At 42.5% G+C, this 16,418-nt stretch overlaps 1 protein-coding gene across 1 annotated transcript in view; it reads right to left on the bottom strand.

Moving 5' to 3' along the window:
• Window positions 1-3,870: 3,870 nt before the first annotated feature.
• Window positions 3,871-16,418, bottom strand: part of CCBE1 (collagen and calcium binding EGF domains 1) — a gene marked incomplete at its 5' end in the record, with an annotated part of 35,539 nt that continues 22,991 nt past the window's right edge. Inside the window, 5 exons of the mRNA XM_008594521.1 lie at window positions 3,871-4,209; window positions 6,104-6,139; window positions 6,854-6,889; window positions 6,989-7,128; window positions 14,260-14,380. Of these exons, the coding sequence (XP_008592743.1) occupies window positions 3,976-4,209; window positions 6,104-6,139; window positions 6,854-6,889; window positions 6,989-7,128; window positions 14,260-14,380 (567 nt within the window). The remainder of the gene's footprint in view (window positions 4,210-6,103; window positions 6,140-6,853; window positions 6,890-6,988; window positions 7,129-14,259; window positions 14,381-16,418) is intronic.

Raw genomic sequence — 16,418 nt, 5'->3', positions numbered from 1 at the left:
GTTGTGGACAAGGTCTTCCCCTGCATGCCTGGGAAATGGGGCTCACAGGCCAACACAGATATGAACCTTGGAAAGGGAGCAAGACCAGACCAGGGAGCTCTTCACCTGGTTGGTAGTGGGGCAATACTTCCCGCTTTTCCCCCCAACGCCAATGAGCATTTATTATTTACCTGTTGGGCTATGAACACACCTGAGTTTAAACAGTAGAAGCAGACTTCATGTAGTCAACCAATCCTGTGACTGGAGTTGGGAATTAACATGGCGAGAAAAGGCAGCCCCCTCTTTGTACCCCACTCTTCTTTGAAATAGTAAAGCTTATAATTTCTCCCTCTGGAACTGGGAAGGGAGAGAGGTTTTCCTAAACTAAAATGCATGCCCTCCTGTACTCAACATATTTTTATTCCCATTGCTTTGCAAAACCAGAGGCAACTTATGAAGTCCTATTCTAAGTCCTAGTTAGGAGGGTGCAAAAAAATTGAAGTCAACATTTCTACTAATGGGCTGAGGAAGCAAACAAAAATCTTTTTTTTCTCATAAAACATGAAGTATCTTAGTAAAACTGTGGCAAATTAAAAATGGCTTTCTCATTGGGTTTTGAGCAGAATTCCTGTTCAGTCAATGAAGCATTGGTTTTCTATTCATAACCAAAAGACACATTAGAAATAACAATGCTTTATGATGTCTTATCTCTGAAAAATATAATTTGTGCATATAGATTATATACATAGCCTTGTAGTAGTCCAAGTTTTGAAAATCTGAGGATTAATAATTATTTTCTAAATTGACCTGGTTCAACAGATTAGGATTACAAAATACAGGTTATTGTGTGTTTTGTTGGACAACACTGTCTAGAAGAGTCTTATGAATCCCAGGTATTACTACTTTTAATTCATTCTTTAAATATATTATCCTATCCTATGGCCAAACATGTAGTTTGGTTGCATTTTATGAACATTTGACAATAAAAACTATATTTCTAAACACAGTTCATTGGCAAGAAGAATAAAAGGTAATAAAATTCCTCATGTTTTAGAAAGCCAAAGATGAACCAGATCGTCTCTCACAGAGCTTGTACATGTTTTTTTTTTTTTTTAAGCATTCATCCATCCACACCCTTTAAGTACTGTGTCCCTCAAGCAGGCAAACATTAAATATATTCCAAATGGGAATCAACAGCTGTTCAGCTCATCTCTTCATAAACCCATGGTTGGCGTGGCCCCTTGCTATGAAGGTCGGATTCTGGAGAGACTGAGGCAGAAGAAAGATGCTAGAAAAGGAGCACTGGGAATGTGCTCATTTTCACCTTTAAGGTGTTGGTCTGTCACTGGGGATTTTGCATGAGTGAGAAATAGTGGAGCAAAGTATTGATGAAACACCCAGCCACCCACTGACCTGAGTCCTGCATTTCTAACATTTACAGGAAGAGAGAAGGAAGGCTATTGCCACTGTAAATTTGCCAACAGAGCCCCTCCTGTGGTTCTCAAGGACAAAGATGGAAAAGTGGCATACGAAGACCACAACAGTGGTTTTCTTTAAACAAACTTTCAAGGTAGGGGAGTTAAAGGATGGAGGCTAGAAGGAGATGGGGGAAAAAGCCAAACACAAAGCTATCAGAAATATAAGGGGACACTGCAGGCTGGGAAATGGGAAACTCAACAGGAACAAACGTGACTGTGAGAATGATCATTTGTGAAGCTCCATGTGAGATGAAATTTCCTGTATCAGTGGGTAAAAAGCCATGTTTTGTGTCCAGAGAGAAAGTGGGACCTAAGAAGCCCATAAGCTGCCCATTGAAACAAGAGGACCCCCGACAATGTTAAGAAGGAGCAGATTCTCCTGGTCTCTTGCTCCTGATGCCTGTGAACCCAGAGAAAGCCTTGTCAGGAACACGCTTCCCTCTGGGACCCAGATGCGCTCTGAGAAAACACAGTCTGTGTGAGGTTGGGAAGTATACCCCTTTCTGAATGGCTTCCCACATTGCTTAGGAGAGAACTGGAACTTGCACTAAATTAAGGAAAAATGGGAACAGGAGGAAGGAAATTTCTGCCAAACAAGGAAAACCATTGTTGTTTTTCTCTTCCCATCCAAAAGAACTTTCGATACTGCACTATTCTCAATATGTCGGCAAGCTTGGCCAGCCCCAAACAAGGACCTCTGACATCCAAGGAGAGCAAACTTACCTGCCTCTGCCGATTTGTCTTTAGTGGGGTCCCTGCCCAAGGTTCCCCCTCTCCTTTGCCAACAACCCCAAACAGCAACCACCTTCCAGCCTTGAGCCCCACTGAACATTGATTCATTGATTCACTGACCTCTTAAGGGTCAGCCACCCTTATTTAACAAACTAGCTTTGGATTTATTGATTTTTATTCTTGTTTCCCATTCTATTAATTTAATAGAATTATTAAATTTTTATTATTGCCAAACATCATACTTCCTTAGAATTTTTTTTTTTTTTTTTTTAACTTCTAAGGGTCACTAATTTTCAATCTGGCTGGCTTTTTAATATATTCCTAAACCTATAAATGTCACTCATATATTCAGCTGTGTCCATGAGTTGTGATATGGTCTTTCACTGCAGTTTTAAATATTTTGTAATTTTCATTTGATTTCTTCTTTGAATTATTTAAAACAATTTTTCTCATGTAAGAGATTCTCTTGATTATTTTATGCATTGCCTTCTAATTATATTGCACTGTAGTCAGAGAACATAACCTGCAGGGCACTGATTCTTTGGTACTTACTGGGACTTTTTCTGAAAATAATGTACATTCTCTATTTATTGTGGCAATGCTAATAAATAAATTCACTAGATCTTGTTAGTTAGATGTGTTTTTCAAATTACTGAATCCTTATTTTCTCTGCTTGATCTATCAGTTTCTCACAGAAGGGTTTAGACTTAATAACCCTGATTGTAAAGTTTTATAGTTATCAGTACATTTTTCCTCCTTCTGCCTTATGTATTCTGAGTCTGTGTTATTTGATGTATACAGGCGCAGGATTATGGATTCTTCCTAATTGAACTACTCCTTCTATCACTGAGGAATAAAACTCATTCTTCCTTTAAAGAAAAAATCTGTGACTTATAGAGCAGGCCCTCTCTTTTGATCAAACAGCTTTAAGATATCCTGGCAAGCCAGGAACCTATTGTTCTAATGTGAATTGGGGAGTTCCATTCCCTTATTGTCTTTTCTTTTTTTAACCTTACTGTCTTTTGAAAAGAGGATCCATTCCAACAGACAGAGTAACTTTCTTCTCTTACAGATAAGTGTGGCCTGAATCCTTAATCATTGTATTTTAATTTTAAAATGTGGCAACTTATATGAGAGTAAATATATGACTGTAGTTCTTCTCTATCTTCCCTAATCTCCACTCTTTCATTCTCTCCTTTCTTTAACCAAATTTGGGAAACAAAATTGACTAAGAGGATAGAATATTTAAATCTATTAGATTGACAAGTGAAAAGAATTACCCACCAAGACAAAGCTACATGGTTGTCCTCCCCACCCCTTTTTAATTGAAGAGCCCTAATTTTGTACCAGAGGAGTACTAGTCTATTTCGAACACATATCTATATATTTTTAGATGTAGCCTCACATTTTCTTAGAGCTCGCCTTGTTATTTTTCCATTTTGATATTCTACCAAATTTTAAGACACCACGTGAGAGGACTTAACTCAGAGGTTCCTAAAAAAATAAGACGCTAAAGAAAAGTCCCAGCATGGACCACCCCAGCTGACTCAATGGAAAGTGTGTAAATCCATCATTGTCACTTACTCCATCATGTCACTAGTAGGTCTACTAGGGGACCCTGAAAACAGTATTTGGAAGAAGAAGAGTAAGGAGAAGGCAAGAAAAGAGTAAAGAAAATAACAATGTGTCTTTTCTAGGTCTCCAGTGATTTTTTCTTCTTTAGATGATTTAACTGCAGGAGAAAACACTCTTTTCTCTTCCTTTGGCCTGAAAATGTTGGGGTGTGCTATGGATAAAAGTCTGTGGGGGCTCCCCAGTCTCTTGCCTCAGTTCTTCTTGGGGAGTCATCTCCAGAGCCCAAGTCCATGGTTTCTGAGTTGCTGGATAACTCCTGAGGTAAAGGGAACTCTTCCGCTGAAGAGTGAGTCCGGTGCCCAAACACCTGTTCCTGTAGATCAGCGATGTCGTTGCGGATGTCAGCCAGCATAAGCAGCAGGAAGTCGAAAGAACCAGGGGGTCCCTGTGCACAGGAGAGGAATCAGAGTTAGAATACAGCCCTTTGCAACAGCAACAGCCTCCCAGGGCTCCGTGCTTTGCTAGTCCCGCTGCTTGCTGGCAACTACTTTCTCAATAACTTTGTGACCCAAAGGGAATAAACGTAAGGACTGTTGCAGTAGCCTGAGGGATCGGCAAGATTGTCTTTAATTCCTCCATCTCATATATGAGCTTTGGTGACATATTCACCTTTCCTCCCTCCTAACCCTAGGCTATGTCGTCCTGGTAGAAGATGAGAATAACCCTCCTAGGTTACTTCCCAAAGTAATCTGGAAGATACTTAATGAAGGCAATAGAGCAGTGGTTAAGAGGTTGGGGTTCTGTTGGGTTTGAATCCCTGCTCTGCCACTTGCTAGCTGTGTGGTCTTGGGCAAGTTACTTAATTTCTTTGGGTTTCAGTTTCCCCATCTGTAAAATGGGGATAATGATAGTCCCAACTTCATAGGGTTTCACAGAGGTCATAGGTGAGGATGTAAATGAGTTAACACATGCAAAGGGCACAGAACATAGTAAATGCTCAAAATGTTATCTTTTTTTTTGTCTTTTGTCTTTTTCCGTGTCCGGCAACGGATCGCAACCCTCAGTGTTGCCCCCGTACTGGACCGGGGACCGGCAACGGGATTGCAACCCTTGGTGTTGCTCCCGCGCCTCGCTCAGCCAGTGAGCGGGAACCGGTCTGTATGTGGGATCCGAACCCTCGGGCGGGAGCGCCGGCACGCTCCCAAGCGGCGCACTATCCAGTGCGCCACCGGGCCGGCCCTCAAAATGTTATCTTTTAAAAATGAAATTATTAAGATTTGTATAAGGTGGCTGACTACAACTGCAAACTAAATGAAGTTGAGAGAACGCTGTAAAGACATCAATTCCTCATTGACCAGGAAAGATCCAAAGAAAAGCTTCCTCAATTTTCTATTTATTGAACATCCTTTATCATTATATAGTATTTGTTAAACCTTCATTTCCATGTGGTGCTGTGTGGGGCATAGTAAAAAAAAAAAAAAAAGTGTAAACATGCATTTTGTGGGCCTGTTAGAAGTTTGTAGTAAAATTGTTTTCGCCCCACAATCACTGCTGCTGTGGCTACCATCTTAGAAGCAGCAGCTTTCACTGTAAAGCACTTTGAGAGGTAGAGTATTTTGATGTCATTTGACCATCACAATAACCACTTGAGGTATGGCAGATCAGACTCCACTTCTGGAATTACACAGGTAAGGAAATGAATGGCCAGAATGATGTGGTCATGGTCAGAAGCTAAGAGACTGAGATGGGAACCCAGACTTTCTCCCTCTGTGGCCACATATACTTCTATACTGACTTCATCAGAAGCAGTGGAGTTGCTTGAATTTTCTGTGCACTTGGATACTACCAATTTTCACTTTGAATCTCCCAGACACTGTGTATCTATGCAGCTGACTTCTTCTCAGGTCCCAGTCTGCTTGTCTTTGCATTTTTTGGAGGGGATGGTCATCTGACCAGCTAGGGTTGTGGCAGTGGCTAAATTCTCAAGTGTTCAAAGTTATGATTAACCCCATAGATGTCCTTCCTAGTCCTTCAGATGTCTTATGATATACTTGGTAACAGACTCATAGCATACTGGGGTTTTGAACCTTAAGAGAAGACAATTTGAAATAAAGATTAGCCAATGATAAGAAAAAATAACAACAGAAAACAAATCTAAAAAATAAATCTAAACCAGCAAAACCTTCTGTGGCTCTTCTTAACCTCAGAGTTCTGTTCAGTGGGCTGAGAGATGGCCAGAAGGGGTGGGCTTTTGCTACTAAGACCAGCTTATAGGCTCATCAGAGCTGCATCCCTGAGAACATTCCCACCGGGGAAGCAGGAAAGATAGTGCTACTTACTGGAGAACCCCTGGGCCCAGGTGCTCCTCTTTCCCCCTAGAAACAGAAAGGCCAGGGTTAGCTTTCTGGACCACATGGATACCACCCTGGTGGTCTCTACTGAACACCCACCATAACCATCTCCCTGCACAAAACAACAAATATTTTCTACAGGAAACAAATGTAAGATTGAAGCTGGATTCACAGACCACTTATTGGGACAGAACTGATTCGGTCAAGTGTCTCATTCCCACTTCCCTCAAGGCCACATATTTTCAAACCAGGCCCAATAAGAGGAATGATCATATTTCCAGACAGCATGCGGACTTCTAGAAGCTTTCTCAAGTAGCTCACACTGACTTTGTGAGGAGATCAGCAGGCCGCTCTCAAAGTGAAACCACCCCCTTGCACAGAATGAAACTTCTGTTCTTGACTTAAACATCCCAAAGAAATGAGGACACACACAAAACACCCCTACACCACAATGCTGGTTAAAGAGAAAGGCACATGTGACTATTCCAACACAAAGGCTTCTTTAAAATGTATAGGGGTCATTTTTCCTAGGAGTGGTTTTGGTGGCTGTTTTAGTTTTTAGGGTTGGTTTCATACTTGAAGAAAACTGCTCAGATTTTGTTCCCAGATTTGGGGAAAAATCTGTGTCTCAATTTTGCCACATGTGAGTAAAGACTGCTTGCTGAGTTTTACCAACAGCTACACGGCAGGTGGAAAGTGAGACTCCTTTGGCTTGTAAGGACCACTCATGAGACCTACCTTAGAACCATCTCTTCCTGGTGCACCTGGCGGACCCTATGAGACAAAAGGATCTGGTTTAACAGAAGGAAAAAGCATGGGGCAAGAACATGCTTTCCCCAGCAACAGTAAGTGGATCTCTGATAAGATACTGACCACAGGGCCCCTCCGGCCTTGCTTAATGTGGGACAGATCAGGAGATGGTCCCATTGGCCCCATTGAGCCCCGCGGGCCAGGCTGCCCAGGTGGGCCTGGCATACCAGGGAAGCCTGGGCTCCCCTTTGGTCCTGGTGAGCCTGTAATGAAAGAACACCTCATTAGCTCACAGCCCGTGAGAAGGGCAGGGGCTCTGGCTAATGAGACAGTCCAGGGCCCCTGCAGCCTCTCCTCTTTGCATTCTAACCTTTGCCTCTGATATCTCCATCAGGATGTCCCACAGGCATTTTAAACCTAACAAGGTCAAAAGTGACTTCCCCTTCTTCCTCTCTTTCCATGGACTACCAGTCACCCATCCTGTCAAACCAGAAACTTGAGTCTTCCTATATATAATTTCCCTATTTCCTCCTTATACATCCTCCTTATCCAATCAGTGACCAGTTCCTGACCATTTCACCTCTTTAACATCTAACTGTCTGCTGCTCTCTATACCCTCGATCATGGCAGTGTAGTGGCTGTCATGGCAGGCAGGGGCTATCGCGGCAGGGTAGTGATTAAAAGTACAGGTTTTTGCATCAGAGAGACCTAGGTTGGAATCTTGGACAAGTTACTTGAGCTACAAGGTACTTCAAAAAGTTCATGGGAAGACTCATACTCTCTAATTCTTTTTCCATGAATTTTTTGAAGTACGCTCATATTTGAACCTTAGTTTTTCATCTCTAAAGCTGAACTAATAAAAATCTGCCTTACAGGGTGATCGTGAGTGTTAAATGAGATTTTAGATACACACACACCACTTGGCATCGTACCTCAGACACAGGAAGCACTAAAAAAATCTGTTAGGCCTTCCTATATTTGCTTCAACTCTGGCCTCGTAGCTAGTCCTTCTGCCTCCCACCAATCACCCCTCACCCGTTCCTCACACTCCTATATGAATAATACTTCGAAAACATGTCTTACCATGTAACTTTCCTACTTCCAGCCATTTAGGGCAAATGCCTCAAATCACTGGGGTGGGGCAGCAAACCCTCTCTCTTGCAGGACCCAGACAAATATCCACTACTTCTGGGGGAGGCGTAGGAAACGTTCTCCTGTCCAAGATTTGCCCCAGATATAGACACACTGGGAGTGGGTGGGCATGGGAAGAAGATCTGACCCCATGCTTAGGACTGCAGCTGGACCAGGAGAACTGAAAATGACCCTTACTCCCCAAACTCTAGCACGGAATAATAAGAAACAGTAGCCTACCACTGGGGGAAGGGCAAGAGCATGGAGAGAGGATCTCCACAGAGGATACGTCTGTGGCACAGGTGTGTAGGGGCTGCTGAAAGCTGAGAGTGGGGTTCAAACACCAAGAAAAACTAATTGACACTCTAAACTCCTACTGAGCACAAGGCAACAGTATCCTACCCTTGGAGGAATTTGAAAATTTGAAGACTATGGAACACCGAAGATAAATATAATAACAACAAAACCCAAACGAATCTCAATTATTCATTAGATTGACTCAACTTCCCATGCTAGTTGCCTGACAGAAGGAGAGGGTACCCATCTCCAGGAGTAATCACTATATACCTCAGTTTCTACTGTCCCTCTACAAAGACATATTCAATAAAAAAATTGGAGCATTCAATTAAAAATTTTGATTTGATCAAAATTTTGAGGCACATAAAAAAGCAACAGCAAAACAAACAAAAAACCATTGTCAAGCAATAGAGCAATCAGCAGAACCAGACTCAGAGGGGACACAGATAGCAGAGTTATCAGTCAGGGACTTTAAAATAGCGATGATTAATATGTTAAAGGTGCTAGGGGGAAAGTAGAAAGCTTGCCTGAACAGAAGGGGACCTGCAGCAGAGAGATGGAAATTAGAGGAGAAAAAAAGCCAAACAGAAATAGAAAACATAATATTAGAGATGAAAAATATTTGCAATAGGCTTATGAGCACACTGGACACAGGTGAGGAAAGAACAGTGAACTTAAAGATAACTCAGTAGAAGTTATCCAAAATGAAACACAAAGAGGAAAATAAAAAGTAAAACAGAGCATCCAAAAGAGGTGGGACAATGTCAAACAATCTAACATACGTGCAATTGGAGTCTGAGGAGGAGAAAGCCCTACCATGGCTCCCTTTTGCATATAGAATAAAGTTAAAACTCCTGAGTGTAGCATATGAGCTTACTCTAGTCTTCCTCTTCAGGCACTTTCCCTCCACCACTGCCTCTCTCCTAATCATCTCTCAGCCCCCATCATCCCTGGATAAACCATGACCCAGTGCAGACCATACTTCCCTCCTTTCCTGCTTTGCCTCCTTCCCCATATAATCACCCCAGACCACATATCTCCAAAAACATCTTAACACCCCCTTCCCTATAAGGGAATTAACTGCTTACTTTATTGTGTACCATAATACTATATCTATAGCACAACATGTGTGTACATATATGCACACTGATACACATCTATACATACATATACACACTCTGTACATTCTGTTTATGCATTCCATTATCCTCTGGATATTCCTAATATTTTTAAATTGGGAGATTTCATATAGAAATCTGGGTTCCTGGCTTCTGTTTGAAAACAGAAAGAACTAAAGCCTGGAGCACAATTCTGCGACTGTGCAGTTGACTGGAGCTTTATGCAGGGGCTGCTGCTTTAGACAGGGGCATGTGCCTTCTGCTTTGGTTCATTTCTCCTCAGTCCCTCCTGCTCGCACCCAGCTCTCCTCATGCCCGGTCTCTGTAGATGTTGAGGTCTTTTTTTGTTTTTGTTCTTTAAAATTCTTTTCGGAGGCTTAAATCAACATAGCACTGGAAATGTAATGAGTTTGAGAACAAGCTAATAATTAACATTAATTTACTCCATGTTATCAAATGACTAGAAGAGAGATTAATGTCCTCAAGACAAAGAAATGATGTTTCGTAATGATGAATATGCTAATTGTTCTTTATTTTGATTTGATCATCACATACTGTACATAGGTATTGATATTCAACTTTGTACCCCACAAATATGTATAATCAATTACATTCAATAATAAAAAAAACACCAACAAGCTATATGACTATTTTCATGTCTGCTTGACAATTGTTTGTATGTGTGTGAGAATGTGGTCATACCACCTTATCATGGAGATTGATGGGGAGAGAGCTTTAGGTCTCATCTACCTTAAACCACAGACACAGAGAGTTGTAAACAGCCTCTCTGGATTGGCTGGGCTTGTGGCACATCTCCACCTCAGTATGGGACACAGCATGTCTGCCACTCTGAATGCTCCAGGAAATACTGCGCCGGCTACCCAGGGGCCAAGCTGTGTTCACTGTGGGGCAGCACCTTGGTGCAGACATCAGCATGTTCACCTCTGCATTAGATGCTGAACATCAGCCAGGGAGATGAGGGAAAGGGAGTGGGCACTTTGAGGGCATTTTATTAAAATTGTGGTAAAAAGCACTCAACACAAAATTTACCATCTGAAGCACTTTTAAATGTACAGTTTAGTAGTGTTAAGTACATTCACACTGTTGTGCAACAGACTTCTACAACTTTTTCATCTTGTAAAATTGAAACTCTGTACCCATTGAACAACTCTCCATTTCTCCTTTACTCGCTTAGCACCTGGTAACCACCATGCTACTTTCTGTTTCTATGTATTCAACTGTTTTAGACACCTCATGTGAGTGTGATCATACAGCACCGGTCTTCTCTTGACTGGCTTATTTCTCTCAGCATAATGTCCTCAAGGTCCACCCATGTTGTAGCATGCATCAGAATTTCCTATTTTTTAAGGCTCAGTAATGTCCCATTGCATGTTTATGCCACATTTTGTTTTCCACCCATCTGTCAGTGGACACTTGGGTAGCCTCAACTTCTTGGCTATTGTGAAATAGTGGCTGCTATATAAACATGGATGTGCAAATATCTCTTCAAGATCCTGTTACCAATTCTTTTGGATATATACCCAGAAGCGGGATTGCTGGGTCATACTCATATGGTAATTTTAATTTTAATTTTTTGAGGAACCTCCATACTGTTTTCTGTAGCAACTGCACCATTTTGTATTCCCATCAACAGTGCACAAGAGCTTCAATTTCTTCACATCCTTGACAATACTTTATTTTTTTCTTTTTTTAAGAAAGGCCATTCTAATGGGTGTGGGGTGATACCTCATTGTAGTTTTGGTTTGCATTCTTCTATGATAAGTAATATTGAGCATCTTTTAATATGCTTGCTGGCTGCTTGTGTATCTTCTTTGGGAAAATGTTTACTTAAGTATCTTGCCCATCTTTTAATCCAATTATTTGATTTTTTTGTTGTTGAGTTATAGGAGGTCTTTATATGTTCTGGATATTGATCTCTTATCAGATATATGACTTGCAAATAACTTTCTCCCATTCTGTAGGATGCCCTTTCACTCTGTTGATTGTTTTGTTTTGGATTCACAAAACTTTTTAAGTTTGATGGAATTCCATTTGTCTATTTTTGCTTTTGCTGCCTGTGCTTTTGGGGTCCTATCCAAGAAATAATCAATAAATCCAGTGTCATGAAGATTTCATGTTTTCTTCTAGCAGTTTATAGTTTCAGGTCTTGAATCCATTTTGAGTTAATTTTTGTATATAGTGTATGGTAAGGGTCCAACTTCATTTTTTTGCATGTGGAAGGACATTGAGTTTTAACCCCAGTTTTAGATTGTCGGCTCTGTGAAGGCAGGGGTTGTGTGTTATTTGTTAGCACACTCTCAAAGAGTCCCAGATACATCGTAGGCTGCTCAGTAAATGTTTCTTGTTAAATGACTGCATTGAAGAGACCGGGCTAATCTCTGTGCTATCCTTACTCCTCAGAGCCACCTCTTTCCAATGCATACAATGGTTACTTTTTCATCGATGGAATGACCTTCAGGCTTTGTTAAACAAAACAAAGACTTCAGACTTTTCATATTTTGGGGAATCTTTTCTAGTTCACAGAATAATGAAGCCAAAGTTAAAGGCAGTCAATGTTCCATCCAAACATGTCTCACACCCCTGCTCTCAACGCTGCTTCCAGGTCCACCCTGAAAGAGTTTATCTGGAAAGGGGGGCAGATCCCTATCGCTAAATATTTTATCTCCAACGGAACCAAGGACAGACCAGAGATAATATCTTCCCTGCCTTTACACAATCCGTGAAGTTCAGAGGTCACCATATGTCAAGTGCCCTTAAAATGTGGGACTTGGGTGGGCCACACCTTAGACATCACAGTGGGAGCCAGACAGAAGCAGCCACCTCCTCACCACCAAAGACAAAGGATGCCAACGCAGTGTCACTTCCTGTCCTGGAGCTCCAGTCTGTGACTCATCACAGGCTTCAGGACTGGAATTTTATTTAAGGGTGAGAGAAACGTATTAGCTTTCTAGCTGCCCTAATACATCTCAATGGAGGGCATCGAAAACACTCGAAGTAAGGAGTGAGAAGGAAACAGGATGGGAATTTCTCCATGCAAGTGCTTGATCTATTGTAAAGGCTCATTCATCCTCAATCACTCCCTGCTCCATCAAGGACACTGGACAGCTTAAACCACATTAGAAACCAGATGGCAGAATTAGAGGTGAAAGTCAACAAGTTATTTACTAAGAAAAAGGCAGCCAATGGCTCCTGTTCCTACAGCTGTCCTTGTCCTCATGATACGGAGACTGGCCTAGAGATGAACTTCCTCCAGGGAGACAAAGAAAAAACATTCTCTTATGGACAGGTGGGGAATACTGTGCTAGGAACCAGTTTGTAAGGAGAGACTCTAGTTTACGGAGAAGATGCATGGCTGTCTGCATGAGGTATGTGCTGGGGAAAACTCCACCAATACCCAAGAGTTATCTCAGGCCAGGGGAATGAACAAGAGTGTGAACCAAAGTCCCGGACCAGCCCTTATTCTCTGTACAGACTGAGATCCAGGCCACCAGTGTTTGAAGGAAACTAGGAGATTAAGACTTATGTAGAGAGAACACACCTAAATTCTTTGGAAAGAACTCTGAGCCTTTGTTCTTACTAACCTTTCAAACCTAAAACCCACCTATGTCCTTCCTGTTTGGACAAATTCTACCCATCTTCCACGTCCAGATCAACCCCAAATTCCCCTGATCACTGCAGGCTACAGAGATCTCTCCCTTCTTTAAGCTCCATGGCAGGAAGCATCTGGGTACTTACTTGGGGGCATGTGGATACTGCTTTGTCCTATTTGTATTCACTCTATGTGTCTTGTCCTCCCAATTACAGTGTTAGGAGGTCATTCATAACACCCAGCACACAGCTAAGCAATGATAACCAGGGATAAGACACCCAGTGATTTAGACTCATTTGCTAATATTAATGTCATTTCCTTTGCTGGTGTGAAAAAAATCCACTGATCTCTCTATGGAGGAACCCAGAGTAAAATATAAAACATTTTGTAACTATTTTTTTAAGCTCTCATTGTATATTTCTTGATGAAATAATATTTGAGATTTTTCTTCAATTAATATGAGTGAATCTCCAAAGCAGTATACTGAATGCAAGAAGCCAGACAAAGACTCCACTGACATGCAGTTCTATAACAGGCAAAACTGTAGTGAAAGAAGGCAGGTCGGTGGTTGCTGAGCTGGGGATGGGGAGGTGGAATGACTGCAGATGGGCACAAGGGAACTTTCTGGGGTGATGGAAATGTTCTGTATCTTGATACAGATATAGGGTGGTGGTCACATGGGTGTATACATTTGTCAAAACTCATCAAACTGTAATAGAATTTGTATCTCAATAAAACCGACTTACAATGAAAAAGATATAACAATAAATATTGACGTAAATATGTTAACAGATAATAAGGGAAGGTGGAAAGATTGAGAAATAGTGGGAACCAGGCTGGTCATGAATTGTTAAAACTGGGGGACGAGCCCATAGGGTCCGTTATACAATTCCGTTTTTGGATACATTAAAATTTTTCCATAATAAAGTTAAAAAGTAGTTCTCATTTTGTTTCTCTGTAACTTAAAATCTTTAAGGATCTTAAATCTTTAGGAATCTTATCCAAACCCAGGACAATCACCTTTTTCTCCCAAATTGCAATTGATTGTGAGGGTTTCAGGCTGGAGGGCCTAATTCGCCATGGCCTCTTCCCACCCAGGCATGTGGCAGCTCCCTGGACTCTGCTTAGGGTCTCCTTGATGGGAGCCAGAGAACACCATCCACCCCCACTAACCGTGAGCTCTTGGCCCACCTTTGCTGGCGACTCCATCACCCTCCTGTGCCCTCCTCCACACTCACCGGGTGGGCCTTGGCCCCCAGGCAGGCCAGGAGGTCCTGGCAGGTAGGCGTTTGAGGCCAGCGCCTTGTCACCAGTGATATACTTGCCCAGGTCAGCAGCATTGTTGGGGAGCAGGGCGATCTGCAAAGAGAAGAGGAAACCTTGGTGAGGAAGCAAGGGCTCCACTGCAAGGGAGATTCTCTGCATTTGTGCTGTTGGCACAGGCTGCAAAGCCTTTTTGTAATAATTTTCTATTTATCAGTGCTTGTTAGAGCTCAAAGGGACTGTAGAGATCCTCTTTCTAAACTTAGAGGCCTTCTAATGAAAATAACTTGCATGAGATCATCGAACTAGTTAGTGGATGAACCTATGTAGGTTTATCTATGCGTCATTAGACCCCATTATTAGCATAATTAATAGAATCCGCCTGTTTCATACTCTCAATTTGTTAATTAATTGCTTTATGTCTCAAACATTTATTGAATAGCTACCATGAGCCAGACCATGAGTTTGGTTCTATGGCTGCAATAGTGTCTGATATGTGGTCCCTGCCCTTAAAGAACTCTCTGCCCTGGAGCCTGGACCAAAAATGCGGCTGACAGTTCACCCGCACACTCAGGGGTGGCTTCAGTACAACTGGGCAACAGTGATTACAGTGGTTTTAAAATGTGTCCACACATTCTTTGACACTCCTCTCTTCCCAAGCATGGGCTGGACTTAGCGACATACTTCTGATGAACAGAACATGACAGAAATGACTGTGTGTAACATCTGGGACCAGGACGGAAAGGCAATGAGGCTTCAGTCTTGCTCTCTCAGGCCACTCCTTCTAAGGGAAGCCAGAGGACTGCACGAGTGAATGACCTTCGCAAGCTGGAGATCAGGTACACTGTGTGACTCTGTGAAAGCTTCTGCGAGGACTGAATGCTACCAACCTCCCTTTCCTCGCTGGTAAAAGGGAACAGGAACACTCACCTTGAGGGCTGTGAGGATGAACTGAAGAACCGTATGTCGATGCCCAGCACAGGAGTTGGGACATTCTAAATGCCTGAAAAATGGTAGTTCTAGTCTCTTCCAAGAAGCTAATTTGGGGGTGCAAAATCAAGTGGGGAAGGACACATTTCTAAGCACCAGAGCTACTTCCTGAGGACTTAGTCTGTGTCCTAGAGTCCTGTGAGAACCAGGCATCTTTGCCACTTTCTGAAGCACCTTGCATCTGTCTTCCATCCTCCCGGACAAGGCCCTGCTTGGGGACTCTCTGGCAGAGGGCAACATAGCATTGGAGAAGAGGTGTGGCAGATCCCATCCTTACCCTTCAGTGCATTCTGAGGCTCTAAACCCATCCTGGGATCTGAGCTTTTGAGAGAGGTACCTACTGTCTGTGCATGATCAGAGCCAGCCACCTGCCACTATGGTCCTGGTCTATGGGGTTCAGCCCCAACACAGAGCACTAAATTAAAAATTGTGCATAGTTCTTCCTCTGAGGCTTTTATCAATTCCGAATGACAACTTTGGGGATGAAGAAACATACAGCTGAATGTTGATGTGAACAACCATGGAGTTTCCTTTACTTCCCGCCTTCATGGCAAAGTCAGCATCTACCACCTGTAATTTCCTTCCTTGGGGATTTCCTCCTTTCCCCAAGAGACTACAGACCCCCAATCAGGACCCAATGCAGAATGGTAAGGCACACCCGGTGATGCCTGCCCAGGGACTTTAAGGCCTGCACGTATCTCTAATATGAAAGGAACTCCTTACCAGGGGCTAGGCAACTGGCTTGATAATAAAATAGCAGGGAAATGGAGTAAAAGAGGATCATGAGATCTTGAATCCCCCAAGTCTAGGCCTGAGGTGATCATACGGGGGGACCACAAAATACATCTACTGAGCTACAGCCAAGACAGCAGGCTGTGAACAGCCTCAGGTAGACTAGGGAAGATTTGTCCCAGATGATCTTATCTGGCTTCTGAAGGTCCTCTGGCTCCTGCACTCGCGTCTGTTTCTGAGCATGCAGGTTTGGCGATGATTGCATTTAGAACTCCCATTATGAAACGTACTTCTGCTGGGACCTCTGGCAAGGATCCTGTCCTCCTCCTGGGTGGCTGCTGGGCTTGGGGACTCTCGATACAGCTTTAGAAGCTGATGATTTCTCTTAGTCACAGAGGCAGATATTCTTGCC

The sequence above is a fragment of the Galeopterus variegatus genome, unplaced genomic scaffold, assembly GCF_000696425.1.
Source record: "Galeopterus variegatus unplaced genomic scaffold, G_variegatus-3.0.2 Scaffold10949, whole genome shotgun sequence".
NCBI lineage: Eukaryota > Metazoa > Chordata > Mammalia > Dermoptera > Cynocephalidae > Galeopterus > Galeopterus variegatus.
Note: the sequence above shows the minus strand (reverse complement) of the source record. Positions and strands in the feature narration are given on the sequence as shown.